At 47.3% G+C, this 17,477-nt stretch overlaps 1 protein-coding gene across 1 annotated transcript in view; it reads left to right on the top strand.

The window, feature by feature from the left end:
* LOC120843879 (luciferin 4-monooxygenase-like) overlaps nucleotides 1-5,221 on the top strand; it is a 56,309-nt gene extending 51,088 nt beyond the window's left edge. The window contains exon 4 of the mRNA XM_040215338.2: nucleotides 5,050-5,221. Within this exon, the coding sequence (XP_040071272.2) occupies nucleotides 5,050-5,156 (107 nt within the window). The 3' untranslated portion in view covers nucleotides 5,157-5,221. The remainder of the gene's footprint in view (nucleotides 1-5,049) is intronic.
* The last annotated feature ends 12,256 nt before the right edge of the window (nucleotides 5,222-17,477 follow it).

A 17,477-nucleotide genomic window follows, 5' to 3' on the forward strand; every position in this document is an offset into this window, starting at 1 on the left:
CGAAAAGTGTCCCAATTTGTGACATGAAATGTTCGTTGTCGGGAGGTCTGGTAACCTTTCATAGAAACAAAAATTGGGAAATGGTCGCTGCCCATCGTGTCAGGAGCTATTTGCCACGTTACTTGAAGTTCCGACGAATGTGCGGTCACATCTATGGCACTAAAAGAGGCAGATTTCGGCCAGTAGTCGTCCTCGTTCATCAATTCTTGCGTCTCCCCACAATTCATGATGAGCGTTCCAATCGCCACATATAATGACTGGCGTTGGACAGCGTTTACAGAGTTCTTTTACTATAGCGTCTACCGCTACCTTTACACGAGGCCGTACATAAACCGATACGACGCTGAGATATTTTTCTCTAAGTTGCACTCTGGCCGCCGCTAGGTCTATCAACTCTGTGCACAAATCAACTGGTATCTCTATGTGAGGCACTCCGTTACGCACATAGAGTGCTGCGCGACCATTGGGAAACGATGAGATCGATGGGTTTTTGTACACGTCGTACCTGTAAATTGTTCGCTGCAGCGGTAAGCCCGCTTCACATAGTGCAAGAATTGGGACAGGCATTGTCTGTAGCAGTAACTTTAACTCGGAAAGACGGGGTTGGATTCCAGCGCAGTTCCATTGAAGCAGCAGTGCTACTTTTCTTGGCGGCTTTAGATTTCCTCCACTGCTCATGGCCTCAAATAAGGCTTAGGTGGTGAAGAGAGTGAGGAGCGTTGTCAGTATTGAGTGAGAGGTTCGAGCCCAGGGTGCAGCGATCGAGGAAAGTACATTGCAAGATAAATTGAGTATGAGCTTCATAATCGAGGTCCAGGTTGTCTCGACAGTCTCTGTTTCCATCTCTGAAGTGTTTTTCTTTGCATGTCTTGGTTTCTGCTTTCGTTCAGTCACCGTACGTGAAGGCTCTGGATTTGGTTTCGTTTTGGCAAAGATGACTGGAATGTTTGGTTCTTGGTCTGCCAGCGCGGCGGCGTACGTTATTCCTGGACGTGGAGGTGGAGGTGTCTTTTGCACTTCCATCTCCTTGCTTGACTCTACAATCAGTGGTGGGTCAGTTGGTTTTATGTTGGGTTGTGAATTCTTCTCTGCCAAGTTGCTCTGCTTCAGCTGCTGGAGTGCAGATTTCGCCGAAGGAAAGCTCAGATCGTGGTTTTTGGCATAGGTTAGAATGTCTTGTTCATGTTTCCACCTAGGGCATAATGGTGACGTTGCCTCATGCGAACCGTTGCAGTTCAAGCACTTGGCGGGGCGATTCGAGCAATCGACCTTTTCTGTGCCTGTTATTACGTGACACTCACCGCATCTACTGCATCCAGGAGGTCTCTTGCAGGCAATGGCGCGATGTCCGAAGCCACTGCAATTTTTGCACTGGATCGGCCGCTCCTTGAAAACCGCCACTGAATGTCGGACGTGGCCAAGGAGAACATGGGATGGCAATTCGGTACCAGCGAAGTTAATCTTGACAGACTCGGAGGCGCCCAGTCTACGCAGTCTTGTTATGCGAACTGTGGATCTGATGTTCTCAGTGATCTCGGCGTCCGATAGGTTGGTTTCGACATCTCGAATCACACCTACTGCCGCAGAGCGCGAGGAAGGTTCGTAGGCGTTACTTGTAGGCCGCAGATGGACGTGCAGTTGAAAAGCGTTCGCGTTGTCTGGCCGTTTCGTGTGTCTACGGCGATTAAATTGAGTCTGTCATTGACGCGTACTTCAATGATGCACTCAGGACAAAGCTTTTCTAGAGCTTTAGAGATCTTGAGGCTTCCGAGCGTAGTGATAATCTGATCAGGCTTGTTTGATGTAAAGATTACCGTCAGCGACTCAGTGCTTCTTGAGGTTGTGCAATTTCCTGAGAGATGCACTGTAGATCAGGAGGTAGAGTTCCCCTGCTTCTGCCTTTTTCGAGTTGATCTAACAAAGTGCCACTTGCCGGACACATTATCCTCGGCGTCCATGTCGGCGATGTCACTAACGGATAACGGTGGGAAGAGTTCGTAACGATTGCCTTCAGGGAGGGACATAGGACCAGCATCGGTTGGGCAAGTTTGCTGACCAGGCGTGATGGCAGAAAGGGCTGCTGAGCCGTCGCTTGAAGGAATCATGCCCTCTCCGGCTTGCTGGGACATCATTGGGGCTGGAACGAGGGCCCTGAAAGGGCGCCCTCCCCGACTTCAAAGGAATGCGATCCAAAAGTAGGGTTTCAAGAAGCCGCGAAGGAACAGAGCGTCCGCTTACGACCACTTCTTCGTCTTTTTCCGGCATCAGGGAAGCACGGCACGTGAGTAAGTGATCCTTCCATTGCACTGAACGAAAAGGAAATTGAAGTGCTGAGACACTACATAGCATAACGAGGCGGACACCAGCACCGGCTTCAAGGTCCTCTCTCACACCACAAAAACCGAACGTTTAACAGAAAAGGGAAAAAACACAACAAAAATCGAAAGTCCACACATCTTCATAAAGGCATTTATCATTATTTCCTAGCGTTCGCTCCTTTCCAAACTCACGCATCGGGAAACTCGAAAAAAGAAAAGAATAAACAGTTGTTAGTCTGCGCCCATTCGTGTTCGTTGTGTTTCTCCTCATCTCAATGTAAACTCATCCTTTTCTTTTCAATTTTAGTCACGCGTTTGTTCTGTAGAACTTCGCAGAGCAGCACGTCTATCGAGGTACAGGAACTCCTCATAGGGGGAAGAGGTATCGTGTCCGCTCGTGTGTACCAGCACCAGGGACGGAACGAGAAAAACGACGACGACACGGGCACGTGCAATTCCTGGGGCGATCGGGCGCCATCCACCTCGAACGCTTTCATGTGAAGTATTTCTTGATGTAACCGATGTAAATGAGCATGTAAAGTCATTATTTCAACTAGTAAACAGTATGTTAATATTTGCTTGTGTCCGGCTAGCAGGCAGGGCAATGGCGCTACTTTCCCAGGATCCAGTGACTTTAGGTAAGACAAAAGAAGGTCGGCAATGGCGGCTCAATCTGGCGCGTGGTGTTTGCAAGTACGACTTCTGGGCACAGCCATCATGCCGGTGTGTTGCCTTGCCAAGGCACGCCCAGGGTTGCCAGATTGGCGCCCCATCAAAGCGTTTTCCACCCACGGTGGCAAGACTTGTGAAGCGTGACCGCATGCTTGCAAGCGTGTCTGTCGATGAACCTCCGTACAACACAGATTAATGCAGATACCTGTTACATCAATTTTATTAGCCTTTCTGCAGTGCAGTCTTCTTTGAACCCTATACATTGTTCGGATATTAGCGGTAGGAACCAGGGGCCGCTTGCTTAAACAATAGTCAGACTTATTTCGCTTTTTAAAAACAAACCTTCGCCCTTGGATTACGTTCCTTTCAAAGCCGTCTACACTCCAGGAAACGGCACGAAGTCAGCAGGCGAAGGCAATCGCCAGACCTGGGGTGCTATGTTGCGCTTTTTGGACTCCCAGGAGACTAGGAAGAGGGAAGTGACGTCAACGACACAGCAAACGCAGATTGGATGTTGACAGAAGAAAACGAAATCAACACCCAATCTGCGTTCGCTGTGTCCTTGACGTCACTTCCCTCTCCCTAGTCTCCTGGGAGTGCAAAAAGCGCAACATAGCCCCCCTGGGGTCCCCAGGAGGTCGTTTAAGCAAACGCCTCCTATAGAGAACAGTGCTGAGGTGATTGACTTTCCCAGTCACCTACCGGAGGCCAACAGGAAGCATAGATTGGACGAGAGTGCATGCTTCAGCATTGAACTGGAGCTCGGCTCTTCACTGAGTGGACTCGAGTCCCGGTCGAACGAAGACGCAGCACTGGTTTTCGATCTGTGCCCGTCGCTGCCCTTCGATTACTGACGTAGAATGTCTAGCGCTACAACTTCCTTATTCACAATATGTTATTCAAGCTGAAATACCAGCATGTACCCGAAACAATTTACAGCGACCTTCATCTCCAAAGTTTTATAGTATTTAAAAAGCAATCGTTTGAATTCGTTTATATGGCATTAAACAGTCGTTTCGGGTTGGTGAAGAACCTAGTATATAGTTTCATGGATTGTCCCGCTAAATGTAACAGGGTAACTGATTTGGTACCAAAGTCACGTGACATCAATTTTCTAGCGGGAAACTAAATTAGCGTAATTGGTCGCGTGACGTAACATCAATTTTCTAGCGAAAAAACGAAATTGATATACAGGTGCCGTGACGTCAGGTCACGTGACATCAATTTCGCCGACAAATTTAGCGGGGAAATAAATTGAATTTGTGTGTACGTCACAGGATGGAAATTTTCCCGCTAAATTTAGCGGGGAAACTAATCGGTGTGCAGGTCACGCGACGACAATTTCCCGGCTAAATTTAGCCGGAAATGCAGGGACGAATGGACGTAAGGACACAACTTTGAGATTATGGGGAGCTCCATGAAAAACCATTTTATGTTTTGAAGTGTTTCGTGTTCTCTTCACCGCAAAAATTAGATTGCCGAACGCCGAGCCTCCGCCCAGTTGTAGCAGTCCGGACTAGAAGCCAAATTTTCCGAACTAACCGTCATCGTATCCAAAAGTAATACTTTCTGAAGGTTCCAATGGAGAAATGGGACCCCTTCCCGGTGGTTGACGCCATTCATGTCCCTGTATGCTTGGGCTTCGTCGGCCGCCATTTTTCCACTCAAAATTTCAAAAAATCTCTCCTTTGAATGATATAACAGCCAGCTCTTAAACTCTACCATCTGGTACGGACCACTAGCGCTAAATTTTGGCTGAGAGTGAGCATTCAGCTTTGCGTAGTTTATTTTTGCGGTGAAAACAAGCATTGTATATATATACTTTTTTTTTTCAGGGGGGGGGGGGGGGTACCTTGTTGCAGAAAGTGCAAGGGTGCTATCGCGGTGAACATGACTGGGGCTGTAAAAGACGCGTGCGAGGTGCCTTGTACAGGACGCCACGTACAGTTCGCAAATCATGTTTTTGCACACGCGCAGACAACAGTTCAATATATCCCGGGACGTTTAGAACATTGCCCGTCAATTACCATCATTAAAGTGTTTTATTTATTTATTTCAGCTCACCTCCCATTCTACAAGCAACTTCATGGCGGAGTAGTTTTCGTTGAATCCATACCAAGAAATACCCTCGGAAAGATTGACAAGCAATGCCTGAAATTCCGTTGATTTTTGGCAATTTCGGAGCTTCGTTCATCGTTTATGCACTTCTGATAAACCCAGAAAGTACTTTATTTCCAATAAATGTTTGATTTGAAAGCATCAGTAGTTATTGCTGTTATTAAGTTTTTTTATCGTGTATAAAGAGGTGAGCCGTTGGGTGAAAATGCAAGACTTCTTCTATACGGATTAGCTATGCAGATAGTAAAGCGAATATTGAAGGAATTGGGAGAAGGAATGCAAATTCTAAGTGCACTTCACAATGTATCCCGAAGCACGTATAAATAGAGCAATGAAGAGTCAAAGCCCCTTAGCCTATATGGACATCAAGGGGGCGTACGATAGCATATAAGCAAGGAAAAACTCTTGTGGCCAAGTGAAGAGGTATAACTTACGAGTAGATGCAAACCTCGTTAGGTTTTTTCGACAAAGGTGCACCGACAATAAGGTAGTTATAACATGGGAAGCAGAAACTACACAACCAGCAACAATAAAGGGAGGGCTCAGACAGAATGTCCACTCTCACCCCTCAAGGCATACCTAAGTGGAATGGAAAAGAAATTAACGCAAAGCAATTTAGGTATTGACGTGAGTTTTTTGGAAGGAACAAATATAATATAAGTAATCCAAGAACAAATGTATAAAGACTTACATGGTACTCATGGCAGATAACCGCGATACATTGCAGAAACTAACTTGAATATGTGGCGAGGAAAGGGACAGCTTGGGCCTGAGTTTTAAGTAGTGACAAATCTGGATTATTGGTGTTCAACGACGAAAAGAGGGAACCCCTGAAAATAAATGACATTGAAATAGGCCATGTAGAAAAATACAAATATTTGGGAGTACGGTTCATTGAGGGAGTTAAATATCTACCCCTACAAAAATATGTGTAGACGTCCTATGTCCATACTTTTGCCGTTCTATTGTCCTTTTGTCCATCCTATGGATTTCTGTAGACAGTTCTTGGACCATTTATGTACCGCTGGTTTGCCATAGAACGGCCATAACAACGCCATAGGGATCTCCGCGAAACAAAAAGTTTTTTCATTCCTTTCCATTTCCTATAGACCGTTCCATTAGGGTCATAGCAGAGAGGGTAAAAGAGAAAAAAATGCACTCCCCCTCTCACCCCGCATGACGTCCGCTCCGCCGAGTGAGCTGTAGGTAGCGTCCGGCTGGCGTGCAAACTCTGTTTAAAATCGCGTCATTTTGGAACTTTCAAGCGCAGATGCGCAGATTTTGGTATGCCAGTTGTCGTGTAATATTATGCTAGATAAAAAGACTCACGGGGTCCAATTGCGCTGTTACCTGCGTGCAAATAAAAAAAAAATTGGGAAAACTGCGTCAGATTGGCCGGTCTCTTTGGCGAAAAGTAAATCCGGTTGCTGTACCGTTTTTACTATACACAAGTTCGTACTGGTGTAGGCCTTTAGCGACCGTGAATGGAAGTCTGAAATAATAAATAAAACGTGCTCTCCTGCCGCAATACAAGCAGTAGTTGAGGGTAGTACTGCCGGCTCACTCAACTGCTATTTAAGTAACGGAAAAAAGATATGCTAGTTGATCATTTAGCAAAATAGAACAACAGAGAGCTATAGGCTGATTTGGGATTAGCCACAACTAGTCTAAAAACGCGAACCACTTCACAACGGTAGCCCCGAGCGAGAGTTCGATGTTCCGTACAGCCCGCCGATACAGCCCAAAGATGGAGAACGGCAACCTCCCGGTTTGTCGTCTGCTAGCGGAGTCGCGCCCTCTCTCTCGTTTTACCCCGCCGAACCCGCTGAACTTTCCGGATGTGTGGAGAGGGCGCTGCGGTCGCACAAAATGGTGCCGCCCAGAGAGCGCTAAATGGAATGGTCTATAGTAGAACACGAAGAATGTATAATTAGAAAAGAAAAAGAAATTCAGCTGTTATGACACTTGAGGCACTATGGAATTATAATAAATACAAAGTGGTCAGGGGTAGATGGAAAAGAGTGATGGTGCCCTAGCTGTTTTTGGCAATGGTGTGCTGTGCATGAAATCAGAGGTTCAATCAGGATTGGGAATTCTTCAAAGGAGCGTGGAAAAATTAGCGCTGGTAGCGCATGGGAACGCACCAAATGAGCGAGTGCAGGGGACGTGGGCTGGTCGTTCCTTGAGGGCACTGAGGCAATAAGTAAATTGACATTTGAAGAAAGGCTAACTAAAATTGATGATAACTGGTGGGTTCAGAAAGTATGCATGAAATTTTTAAACACAAAATAGAGACACTCTACTTGAAAGCCCCCATTTAATTACATGCACACTAGTGACGGGACTGAGCAGATAAGTTCATTCAAAAAGGGAGTGAAATAGGCAATATGTCGTCGACAAATCTGCGAACAATCAAGTTTCCTATCCCCAAAGATTCTACAGAAGATGTCACTTGCCTGTCTAATACATTGAGATAAAATCCGAACAGCGGAGCCACTGCCGGAGTCGGTATACACACTCCTCACCTCTGAATAAAAGGCTCTCCGTTAGACGCACGTTTACAACGGTTGAACTTAGATGACAGTTCAAGAGTCGTAACAACACAAAGACCGAAATCTCCGCTTGAGCTTGAAAGGAAACTATTCAGCTCGAGAATGCTTCTCACTCTACTCAGCAACAGGTTAGTATTGAAGGAGCAATATAGATATTTTATATGGACATCAAATCACAGTCCTTCTGGTGAGGGGGAGATAGGCTGTCAAGCAACTCCTCTTAATTGCGAAGGGACAAACCTCTAAAAAAAGGGAGGAGAAATGGAGGAAAAAACGATGTTCCTCCCTGTCGCCAACGGAAGGGAGGAAATTGCCCCCGTTCCTCCCTTTTATGGATGGATGGATGGATGGATGAATCCGGCTGAGCCCTTTGGATCGGGCGGTAGCTTACGCCACCTAGCCATTTTGTTTTACCATTTAAGCTTAGAATATTTATATGTGAAATCTATATTCACTCCGCACTGCGAAGAAAGTGAGGCTATAAAAAAAAACAACCTTGCCATCGGTTAATAAGAAAATACCTAGTTTTCTCTCGCTTTCTGCCACCATTCACTTAATCTTTGCATGGTAATCTCTACAGTCTTGAAATCCACTATCCCTTCGCTGTCTCTAAAACCCAATGACTTTATTCAATCTATGTTGTCTTCGGTAGGCATAGGGTGAAGCTCTTTACAGTAGAGTATCAAGTGCTCAGCCGTCTCGTCCTCCTCTCCACAAGCAGTGCACACTGTATCCATTTCCTGGTACTTTTCTCTGTATGTTCTGGTTCGCAGAACACCCATCCTCGCCTCAAACAACAATGAGCTTCCCCTAGAATTGTCATAAATGCTTTCTTTGGCAATAACTGTTTTGTTTAATCTATAGCTTTCCAGAGCCGTCTTTGTCTGCATTCCCTCTAGCCACCGATCTCTTTCTGTGGCCTTAACTTTCTTCTTAACTGAGACTTGCTCTTCCGTATCTCCACTACAGCCTAAAAGCTTTACTCTTAATTTCCTAGTGCGCTGTCTCCACTTTGTGTCTATACTCCTCATGTATGAATAGCTGAAAACCTTTCGTGCCCATTGCTCCCCATCCATTTGCCTCAACCGATCCTCAAATTCTATTTTGCCCACCGCTTCCGTGCTCTCAAATGACGCCCATCCCATGTCTCCTTGTACTCCTTGGTTTGGCGTTTTGCAATGTGCCCCCAAAGCCAGCCTACCTACTCCGCGCTGTTTTATTTCTAGTCTTGCATGCACTTCGGATTTCATGCATAGCACTGCGTTTCCAAAAGTCAAGCCAGGCACCATGACCCCTTTCCAAATCTCTCTCATCACCTCATACCTGTTGTAATTCCAAAGTGTTCTATTTTCACCAATCCACATGCAGCGCCACCTGTTGGCTCTTTTAAAAGGGACGAAAATTCCTTCTCGATGTTCGCGGCGGCAGCGGCGGTCCAACTGCCTCTACCGCCGCGAACATTTTCAATGGCGGTGACGGCAACTTACAGGGGTACGGAAACAAAAATTGAAATATTCAAGTTTCGTCCGGAAATGAGTCAAGCATGACGGATAAGAACCGTAAATGATAATCGCATGTTTGTATTTTGAACGACTGACTATATCTTTCGTTTTAAACGGTGCACTCGAGCAAGCACTCGAAGAGAAGCGAACGGAGAGCGCGATGGGGATATCCGGCGCAAACAAAAACAGAAAGAAAAGATTCCCCGCATTCGTGAAGTAGCAAGGCTGGCGTGGTTATGACCTTTGCCGTTGGTGGCGTTGTCAGCGTTGCGGTACAATCGAGCTGTTCGAAGTGCCCGTGCGGTGACGAGCGTGTGGCTGGCCCAAGGAGCACGTAGCTTCCACAACACTGTCAGCTTAGGGCTGAACGGGATGGGGAAAGCAACTTTTGTCCGAGTTTTGAGCGACAGGCTAATCTTCTAGGGGGAGAATGGTTGTGTCCTGGTACACAAACGAGGGTCCGAGAAAGTCCCTCCTTTCCGTCTTCTTGGACTGTTTGGTACAAAGCGCGATTTTTGAGTTGAGGAGGAAAGCTAATAAGGAAAATGTTGAAATTCCAAAGAGCGGCGCTGCTCCGATGGAACTTGTTACGTCATGACTACGTAGCAGTCCCCAACGTTGCTAGATTACCTCCCAAATAGGCTCCACATGCATCCACCAGGTGGACATTCAAAGATCGTTTAATTAGCTTTAAAATTAGTTTTCTTGTGCCTTTCAACGAAAGTCTGGTATCTTTGAGGTTATGCTGCAACATGCAACACATTAAAGCTAAAACATGAGCGCTGGAATTTGGTTTCCGTACCCCTTTAAGGGCTTGGTTACCGTCACTTAGAGCGATCCCACTACTGCCCATGCGCGGTGCTAGCGGAGGAAAAGCGGAGCAGCGGATGCTATTCGCGTCTCCAGCTCGACGCTCGCCCTCCCGCGGCGGAAACGAGAAGCGCTCTAGTGAGGGTCCCCCGATTCTGCCGCTCAGCGGGCACGGCGGAACTGCTCGTGATCATGGCTCGCGAAATGCCATTTCCGAATGCAAACAGCACTCTTCACCGTCCCAACGTAGTGCTGCAGTCGGTATGGGTTTGTACATTACTGGAGAGTTTTAGTATTGCGTATAAAAGTAAACGCAAGCGGTGTGCGTTTGCGTTCGAGTTGCGTGCCCCATGGTTGTGCGTGCGAGTCATCGCCATGCGGAAATCCAATACCGCAATTTCGGGCTTCGCGCACGCGCAATGTCGAACACGCAAAGCTAACGCAAACACACAGCGCTTGCGTTCGCTCGTATACGCAATACTAGGGTGCCTTCATGTGCGCTTTCGCAATACTAAACCTCACTACTGTTTCACCGGCTTCCAACGCCAACGAAACGTGCTGCAGTGAGCACACGTGCAAGCAGGTAGGCGTTCCATCGAACTGGAAAGGCTGTGATTGGCAGAACGACGGAGCGTAAAAATGAAAGTAACTAAATGTTGTTAAAAAATTAATAATTAAAAAAAACATTTTTTTTAACTTTTGGGCATTTGGTTTGGAAGGATATTGGCGGCGATTTTGGACGTTTTGCCGATTGTCAAAAGTCGCGGCTTTCATAGCAAAATATACTTTACCCACGATTAATGTAATTTTACATGGATTTCTCAAATTAGCTAGAATGCTTTCATTGATTTTAGACCATTTTTATTTTATTACTTGGTAATTAAAAATGCTGCAATTGGCACCAGTGATGATAATTAGCACAGCTTTGATGGTCATATTTGTTCGCGCGTTCGAAATTAGATCATAAGCAACAAATTATATTAGAGCTTGAAAAATTACGTAATTTTAATATTATTATTAATAATACAAATCACGATAATGTATGCCCCAATTAACGCCAAGATCACGAAAATACGCCATTTAACCATAATAGTCTTTCCAGAAAGGTATAATTTTGTTTCCTTTTTAGCATATGAAAAATATCAAGATAGACAAACAGTCAAACACTGAATGTAATATAAAGTGCTATGCGTTACGCGTTGCTATAAAAAACACACACACATCAGCTGTCTGACCCGGATTCCGTCTTTGGGTTGTTGCAGTGAGAACAGCGTTTATTAATTTTTACGTTTTGTGGACATATTGGAAAAATTGGAATTATTCTCTTATTCTTGTGCTGGGAATAGTGCTAAACGAATTAATCATCTAAATTCCCAAAATCCTATTAAAAGGCCCGCAGTTCATTATTGCCCATGACAATTATCTGAGCGAGAAAAGGCAGCGAGAACGCACAAATATCGGCAGTGATTTTTTCAACAACTGCAGCAACTGCAAATATCAGCCTGGATCGAACATGTATGTCACAAAATAAGGTTTCCGGGAACGACTTCTCTAACTACATAATTACGATGTGAGACACATCTTGAGCTATGAAAGAATTGGGAATTAAGAGCTAAATCGAGAAATTAAATCCAAAAAAGAGGTTAGTTTTTGTTTTAATTAAAACGCGCATCCTTGCGTAAATGTACGCTAAACACCGTTCTTGTTTTCAGGGTAAAGAGGTGACCTTCGCTCATAACACCCTAGCTTCCTCGTATTACCAGAAATAATTTGTGTCGCTCAGTGAAGCCAGCACACTAGACAGGCTCAACGGCGGGACGCATCTCCGACCCTCATTATAACCGCCATTTTGAAAAATAAGTGGCGCCACCTATAGTTAGGTCAAGAAGGTAGCGGCAAATGCCCTTTAAAGGGATTCGTATATCCCTCCGCTACCTCCGCATCCAATAGCGTCCCATCGTTTCCGTGACGTCGTGGCCAACGTGGGAGAGGGTTTTGCCTCCCTGTGATTATTTGCTTTATCTTTCGACTTTGACTTAGCGTTGTGGAAGCCACGAGAGTGATATTAGAATTTTCCCCCTCCGATGGAAATAAAAACGACTTTGGGGGGGGGGGGGGGGGGGGGGTTAGTTTCCTCCTCCGATGGATACAAAGGCCACTTTCAGGGGCTCGGTTCCCTCTCCGATGAACACAAAGGTCGCTTTGTTAATGGCGAATTCGCGTGGTTCTAACTGCGCGCTCTTTCCAGAGCGCGGGAAATCGGGTGGTTAAAAGAGAGTGCTGTGGCCTGATCGGGTGGATCATTCCGAGGGCGCCTCTCCCTCTCAGAGCGCTCCCTGGCACTCCGTCTGTAGCCGTCGGAGTGCGGAGCGGCACAGGCGTCACGTGGTACTTGGACGGGGATCACGTGGTTTTGTTGACGATGGCCGGCAGTGGTCTGTGGTGGTGTGCGGGGTACGGCATGACGGTGATTGATGTGTGGTTCTACAAAGTGCTTGTGCATTCGACGGTGCGAGGATTACAACGGACGGGGCGACCTTCGTTTGCGACCATAACAGGAAAAGTCGACGTGTGAAGCTTTCCCAGTGCTTTCACGAAATCGTTCATCTCACGCCGACGAAGAAACAGCTCGCAGAGCTCGCCGCTGTTTTACCGGGTTTTGTGGTCGCTTCAAGAAATGTTCAGGATTGGTAAAAGTGCGTTCAAAGGTTTGTGTTGTAAAATAAAGAGTGAGCCGAATATAACGCACTGTGATTTGTGTCACATGGTGATGCTTGCACGATATTTCGCCGTGAGAAAAATGTGGTTTATTAGGGAATTGTAGTAGAGCGTTTTCGCAGCCCGCTAAGCACCCGGATAGCGCTCCGTAATCCGCCACAAGACCTTGAACTACACTCTAAGAAAAAAGGGAGCGCGGCTTAGTCCCTCGGGGGACTAAATGCGCTGCCACCACCATTAGTCCCCTAGGGGAGCAACTGTAACGGGAGCAACTGTTGCGCCCCGTCAGTTAGTCCCTCGCACTAGCACCGTTGGGACTAACTGTTGCACCCTTTCAGTTACACCTCGAGGACCAACTGTTAGGCCCTTGCACTTGGTCCTTTGGGACCAACTGTTACACCGTTTCAATTGAACCTCGAAGACGAACTGTTAGACCCTTGCGCTTGGACCCCTGGGACTAACTGCTACACCGGTTCAAATGAACCCCGAGGACTAACTGTTAGGCCCTTGCACTTGGACCCCTGGGTCTAAACGTTGCGCCCTTGGATTTAGGCTTCTGGGACTAAAGGTTTATTTTTTTCATTTGGTCCCGTGCCACAAATCTCCCGAAACGAAATTGTGGAGTTCAGGTTAAAAGTAGCTTTATTGCCTCGTAGATACACATCGCATTCAAGGATGACTGAAGTCAAAGTTCCAGGGCGGTAGAATCCACGATAAGGCCAGATTCCGAAGAGCGCACTTGCGTCGACGATGGCTTGGACACTGGGACGTCTGCCCAAGTCGGTCGTGGTCCCAGCACCGCTTATTGGGGCTCCGGCAGCTTCTTTCCTGTTTGCGAGGAATTTGGATTATTAGTAACAGGGCAGCATTAATACCGAATCGCTTGACAAATATATGAGATATAAGTTATAACACACGCATAATAAATTAACAAATAGGCTGCATAAGTGATACAATGGTTCACATCCAACACGCAGTCTGTTGACAGCAGACCAGCGCAATATTAGATTTTAGTAGACCGTTCGCTGCGAATTACAGACCCAGCGCGTTCGTGCTCAAACTATGCTTCAAAGTGACGGCATGATCTCCCGCCATCAACGCGAAAGTCTAGTGTACAATCGAATAAATGTCTCCATTAATGCCGGTTCTCACACGCAGCGAAGCGCTGATGTAGCGCTGCTCACGTGTCATGAGCTACTTTTCGTCTGCCGTGAGCATGAGTTTTGTCGGTGCGATACAAAGCTTTTGACCGATCCCGTCAGCACGCGCTTAGCGCAAGGTCAGCGTTATGCCTGTAGCGCTCCGCTGCATGTGGACAGGCGTTTATGGTCAAGCGATCCTGCCAGGGTCTGCGAAACACACACACACACAAAAATAAGCCATCGGTAGAACTGGCGTTTCGCTCGATACGATAGAATATGAGGTCTCTGTGCCGCATAACAAAATCAGCAACCGGGGTGCCAAAAAGAATAGAGCATGGCGCGCGCTTTGCAAGCTAGAGAACGCGCTCAAAAGAAAACACTTTCTGAAGCCACAGTTAATAAATACACCATAAACAGAAGCACTTCGACATACCTTAATCGAGTTCCCTTGGCTTGCGACGTCAGAACAGATCAAGTGCAGTGCTTCAGTACCGCGAATCCAAACCCGATCCCGGCATGATCGGAGACGACACAAGGCGACCAGCCTCCGACGAAGGCTGTATTTCGACTTTCAACTTACTAAAAACAGGTTCTTTTCAAACAAAGACACTTCCCGTTTTCCCGACGGACCCCATCTGACCAACGCCCAACCCTCCGCGTGTACAAGGAGCAAAGAATGCGGGGTAGGGGATTGGGGGGAGGGGGCAGTGCGCGCAGAAGATAATCTCTTTTCCCACTCCCACTGCACACGACACAAGGACACCGAAGAGCTCCAAGGACGGGAGACGGTCGCCACTTTCAACACGCCGGTCGAGTGACCTCAAGCAGACACTTTTTTTTTCTTTCTTTTCTCTTTCTCTCTTAAGCATTTTCAACTTTCTCAAGTGGCTTTTTTTTTTTTTTTTTAGTTTGCATTTGTTTTGTATTAGTAGGGTGCTGCCAGGTGTGACGTTCCGGGCGTGGTTCGTTCTTCGTAGTTCATCTGGATTGTTTTGGAAACAGCGACGACGATGGCATGAAGGCGTCTGGATACTGCCCCTGAATGTGCTCTTTAAGTGGAACGTGCCGTGCATCAAGTGTGTCGTTGCGGATTTTAGTTCGACATTGGACTACCCAGAAAGGTTTGTCACACAGAGACGGAGGCGCGTTCCCACCGGCGATGCGATCTAGCCGCGCGATAACTTCCATCGCAAAAGCGACCATCGCGGGCAAAAAGCGACGCGATTGGAGCAGTCGCTTCTCGACTCAACTTTTTTGCGATGCGATCTAGTCGCGGAGCGGCTGAGCAAATCAACGGCGTTCGGAGCGAGAGTTTTCGACAAACGACTCGCCAACGAAGGCGTTGGACTCGCTTATCGCACACGCCGGTGTGACCATCTAATTTTTTTTGCGATGCGATCTAGTGGCATCGCGCGACTGCTTATATCGCCGGTGGGAATGCTCAGTTTTAGGGATTGAAATGACCATTTATTCTGACTGCGAGACTCCGGTGTTAAAAGCGTGGCTTCTACAAACTGTTAAGTTTCATTTTTAAAAGAAAAAAAGTGTTAGTATTTGGAGGTGTTGCGTTTGGATGAATGCACATTTTTTGCGCGAAGGCAAATTACGTAAATGGGACTTCTGGAATGTCAACAGATCGTTTTTGAGGAGATAGTTGGAAGAAGTCGAGTCAACACATTCGTTCACTCGCTTTCACACAACGCGTGAAGCTCTACCATGCAATGTCTTAACGTTCCTGGCACATTAAACAAATTCGCCAGTTTCGTCCGAGTTTCGTCAACACTTTCAGCCGTGCTGGGCTGAGTCTCGCCGATCCCCAAGACAAGCGAAATAGCATCCGTCCTCCTGGCGAACATTCCGTTTGCATTCGGGGACTAAATCATACAGATGCACCCTGTCTGAGGGGGACTAATGGATGCTTTTGCTCGCGCACGCCTATCGGTTGGTCCCAGTCGAGCGCAGTTAGTCCCCAGCTTTTGCGCACGGTACCTAGCTTGAGCCAGATGGTCCTTTCGAGGAGCAACTGGGAGTTCAGAGGACCAAATGCTGCCGTTAGTCCCTTGAGGTCAACTTTTTTCTTAGAGTGTATGCAGACAAGGCTGGCGGCGCGCATGCGCAGCTGCGGCGTTTTCTTCGGGGCTACCGTAGCGGAGGAGAAAAACGATCTACTACAACTCCCTATTAACCATTTTATATTTGCCTGCTCTGTCGTACGCATAACCTCTATCGCAGCGCGTTCACTGTTGAAAACGCGATGAGGTGACAACTCTTCCCAAGCATTGGCTTTCGTTTCGTTCTGCAAAAATCAATTCGCATACTGATGTTTTATTTTTTTTTTTTTTTTTTACATACCGATGCGTAAAACAATTTACGTCACAACCGTTATTTCATCACGTTGCGAGCGTAACTTTTGCTCAATCGTCCACCGTACGCTGTAAGATCGTGTTGTTTTTAATACATTACCAATGTCAAGAAATGTTAATTCCGTGACTGGTCTAAGAATGTCAGAGGCTCTGAACCCAGCAGTTGTGATCGGTTGAAAAGGATCCCGAGTAGCTCTGGCGGCGAGGAGGGGGCGCTCTGCTGAATCAAGGTCAGGGGAGAGAGGCGACAGTGGGGATCGGAGACAAGTTGGCATCACTCTGTAAACATTATCTTTTCATTGAAGCGGAACAAGGGGCGTTTCCAGTGAACTATTCTCTCGACCGCGGATGGATTTGAAACGGGCGCATCACGCTTATGGGAGGAGCTTCTACCTTCTTGGTAACCGACTAGCGGCGGATCCAACCTTCATGAGGGAAAGTGACCTTTCACGCGCCAAGTTTCGGTCAGAGTATGTTTCTCGCTCTGCATTTGCGAAATATAATACATCTTACCAGGCCCGTAGCCAAGGGGGAGGCTCTACGCCCCCCCCCCCCCCCCGATATTTTGATGGGGCGGGGGGGGGGGGGGGAGGGGGAGCTTTAGGACGGCTTCGCGGATGTCAAACAAAAGGCTCTAATTATTTTATTTTTTTTGCTTGCTTTTTACGAACGTAGATAGCTTTTTCGAGCTATCTCCGTGCACACGATGGCCCACCGGTTTACGTCCATAGCCTCCATATTTGAAACAGATGTAGTTTTCACATGCAAATCGAGGCTGGGAGACTTGTGCAAGACGGTAAGCCGAAAGGGACTCAATCCCGCCGCCCCGCTGCACCAAGAAACATGTTCACAGGCTCATCACGTGCAAGAGAGCAGAACCTTCCAGGCCTATGGTGCCTACATGTTTCCGCCGCTCCGCTCGGAAACATGTAGATAGATAGATAGATAGATAGATAGACAGACAGACAGACAGACAGACAGGCAGACAGGCGGGCGGGCAGGCAGGCAGGCAGGCAGGCAGGCGGGCAGGCGGGCAGGCGGGCAGGCAGGCAGGCAGGCAGGCAGGCAGGCAGGCAGGCAGGCGGGCAGGCGGGCAGGCGGGCATTTATTTGTACATGTAGGCACCCTATCCAGGCCCATGTCCTGCGGGCGGGAAGGTCGCGGCTGCGCTCCCAACTCACGTCGATGCTGGTAAACCTTCGTGAACGCGTCGGGAGGGAGATGATAGAAATAAGGCCTTCCCAATGGTGACGAGCCCGCAAATCCTAGGTTTATTGTCTCT

Source organism: Ixodes scapularis, unplaced genomic scaffold (assembly GCF_016920785.2).
Source record: "Ixodes scapularis isolate PalLabHiFi unplaced genomic scaffold, ASM1692078v2 PGA_scaffold2__306_contigs__length_199485367, whole genome shotgun sequence".
Lineage (NCBI taxonomy): Eukaryota > Metazoa > Arthropoda > Arachnida > Ixodida > Ixodidae > Ixodes > Ixodes scapularis.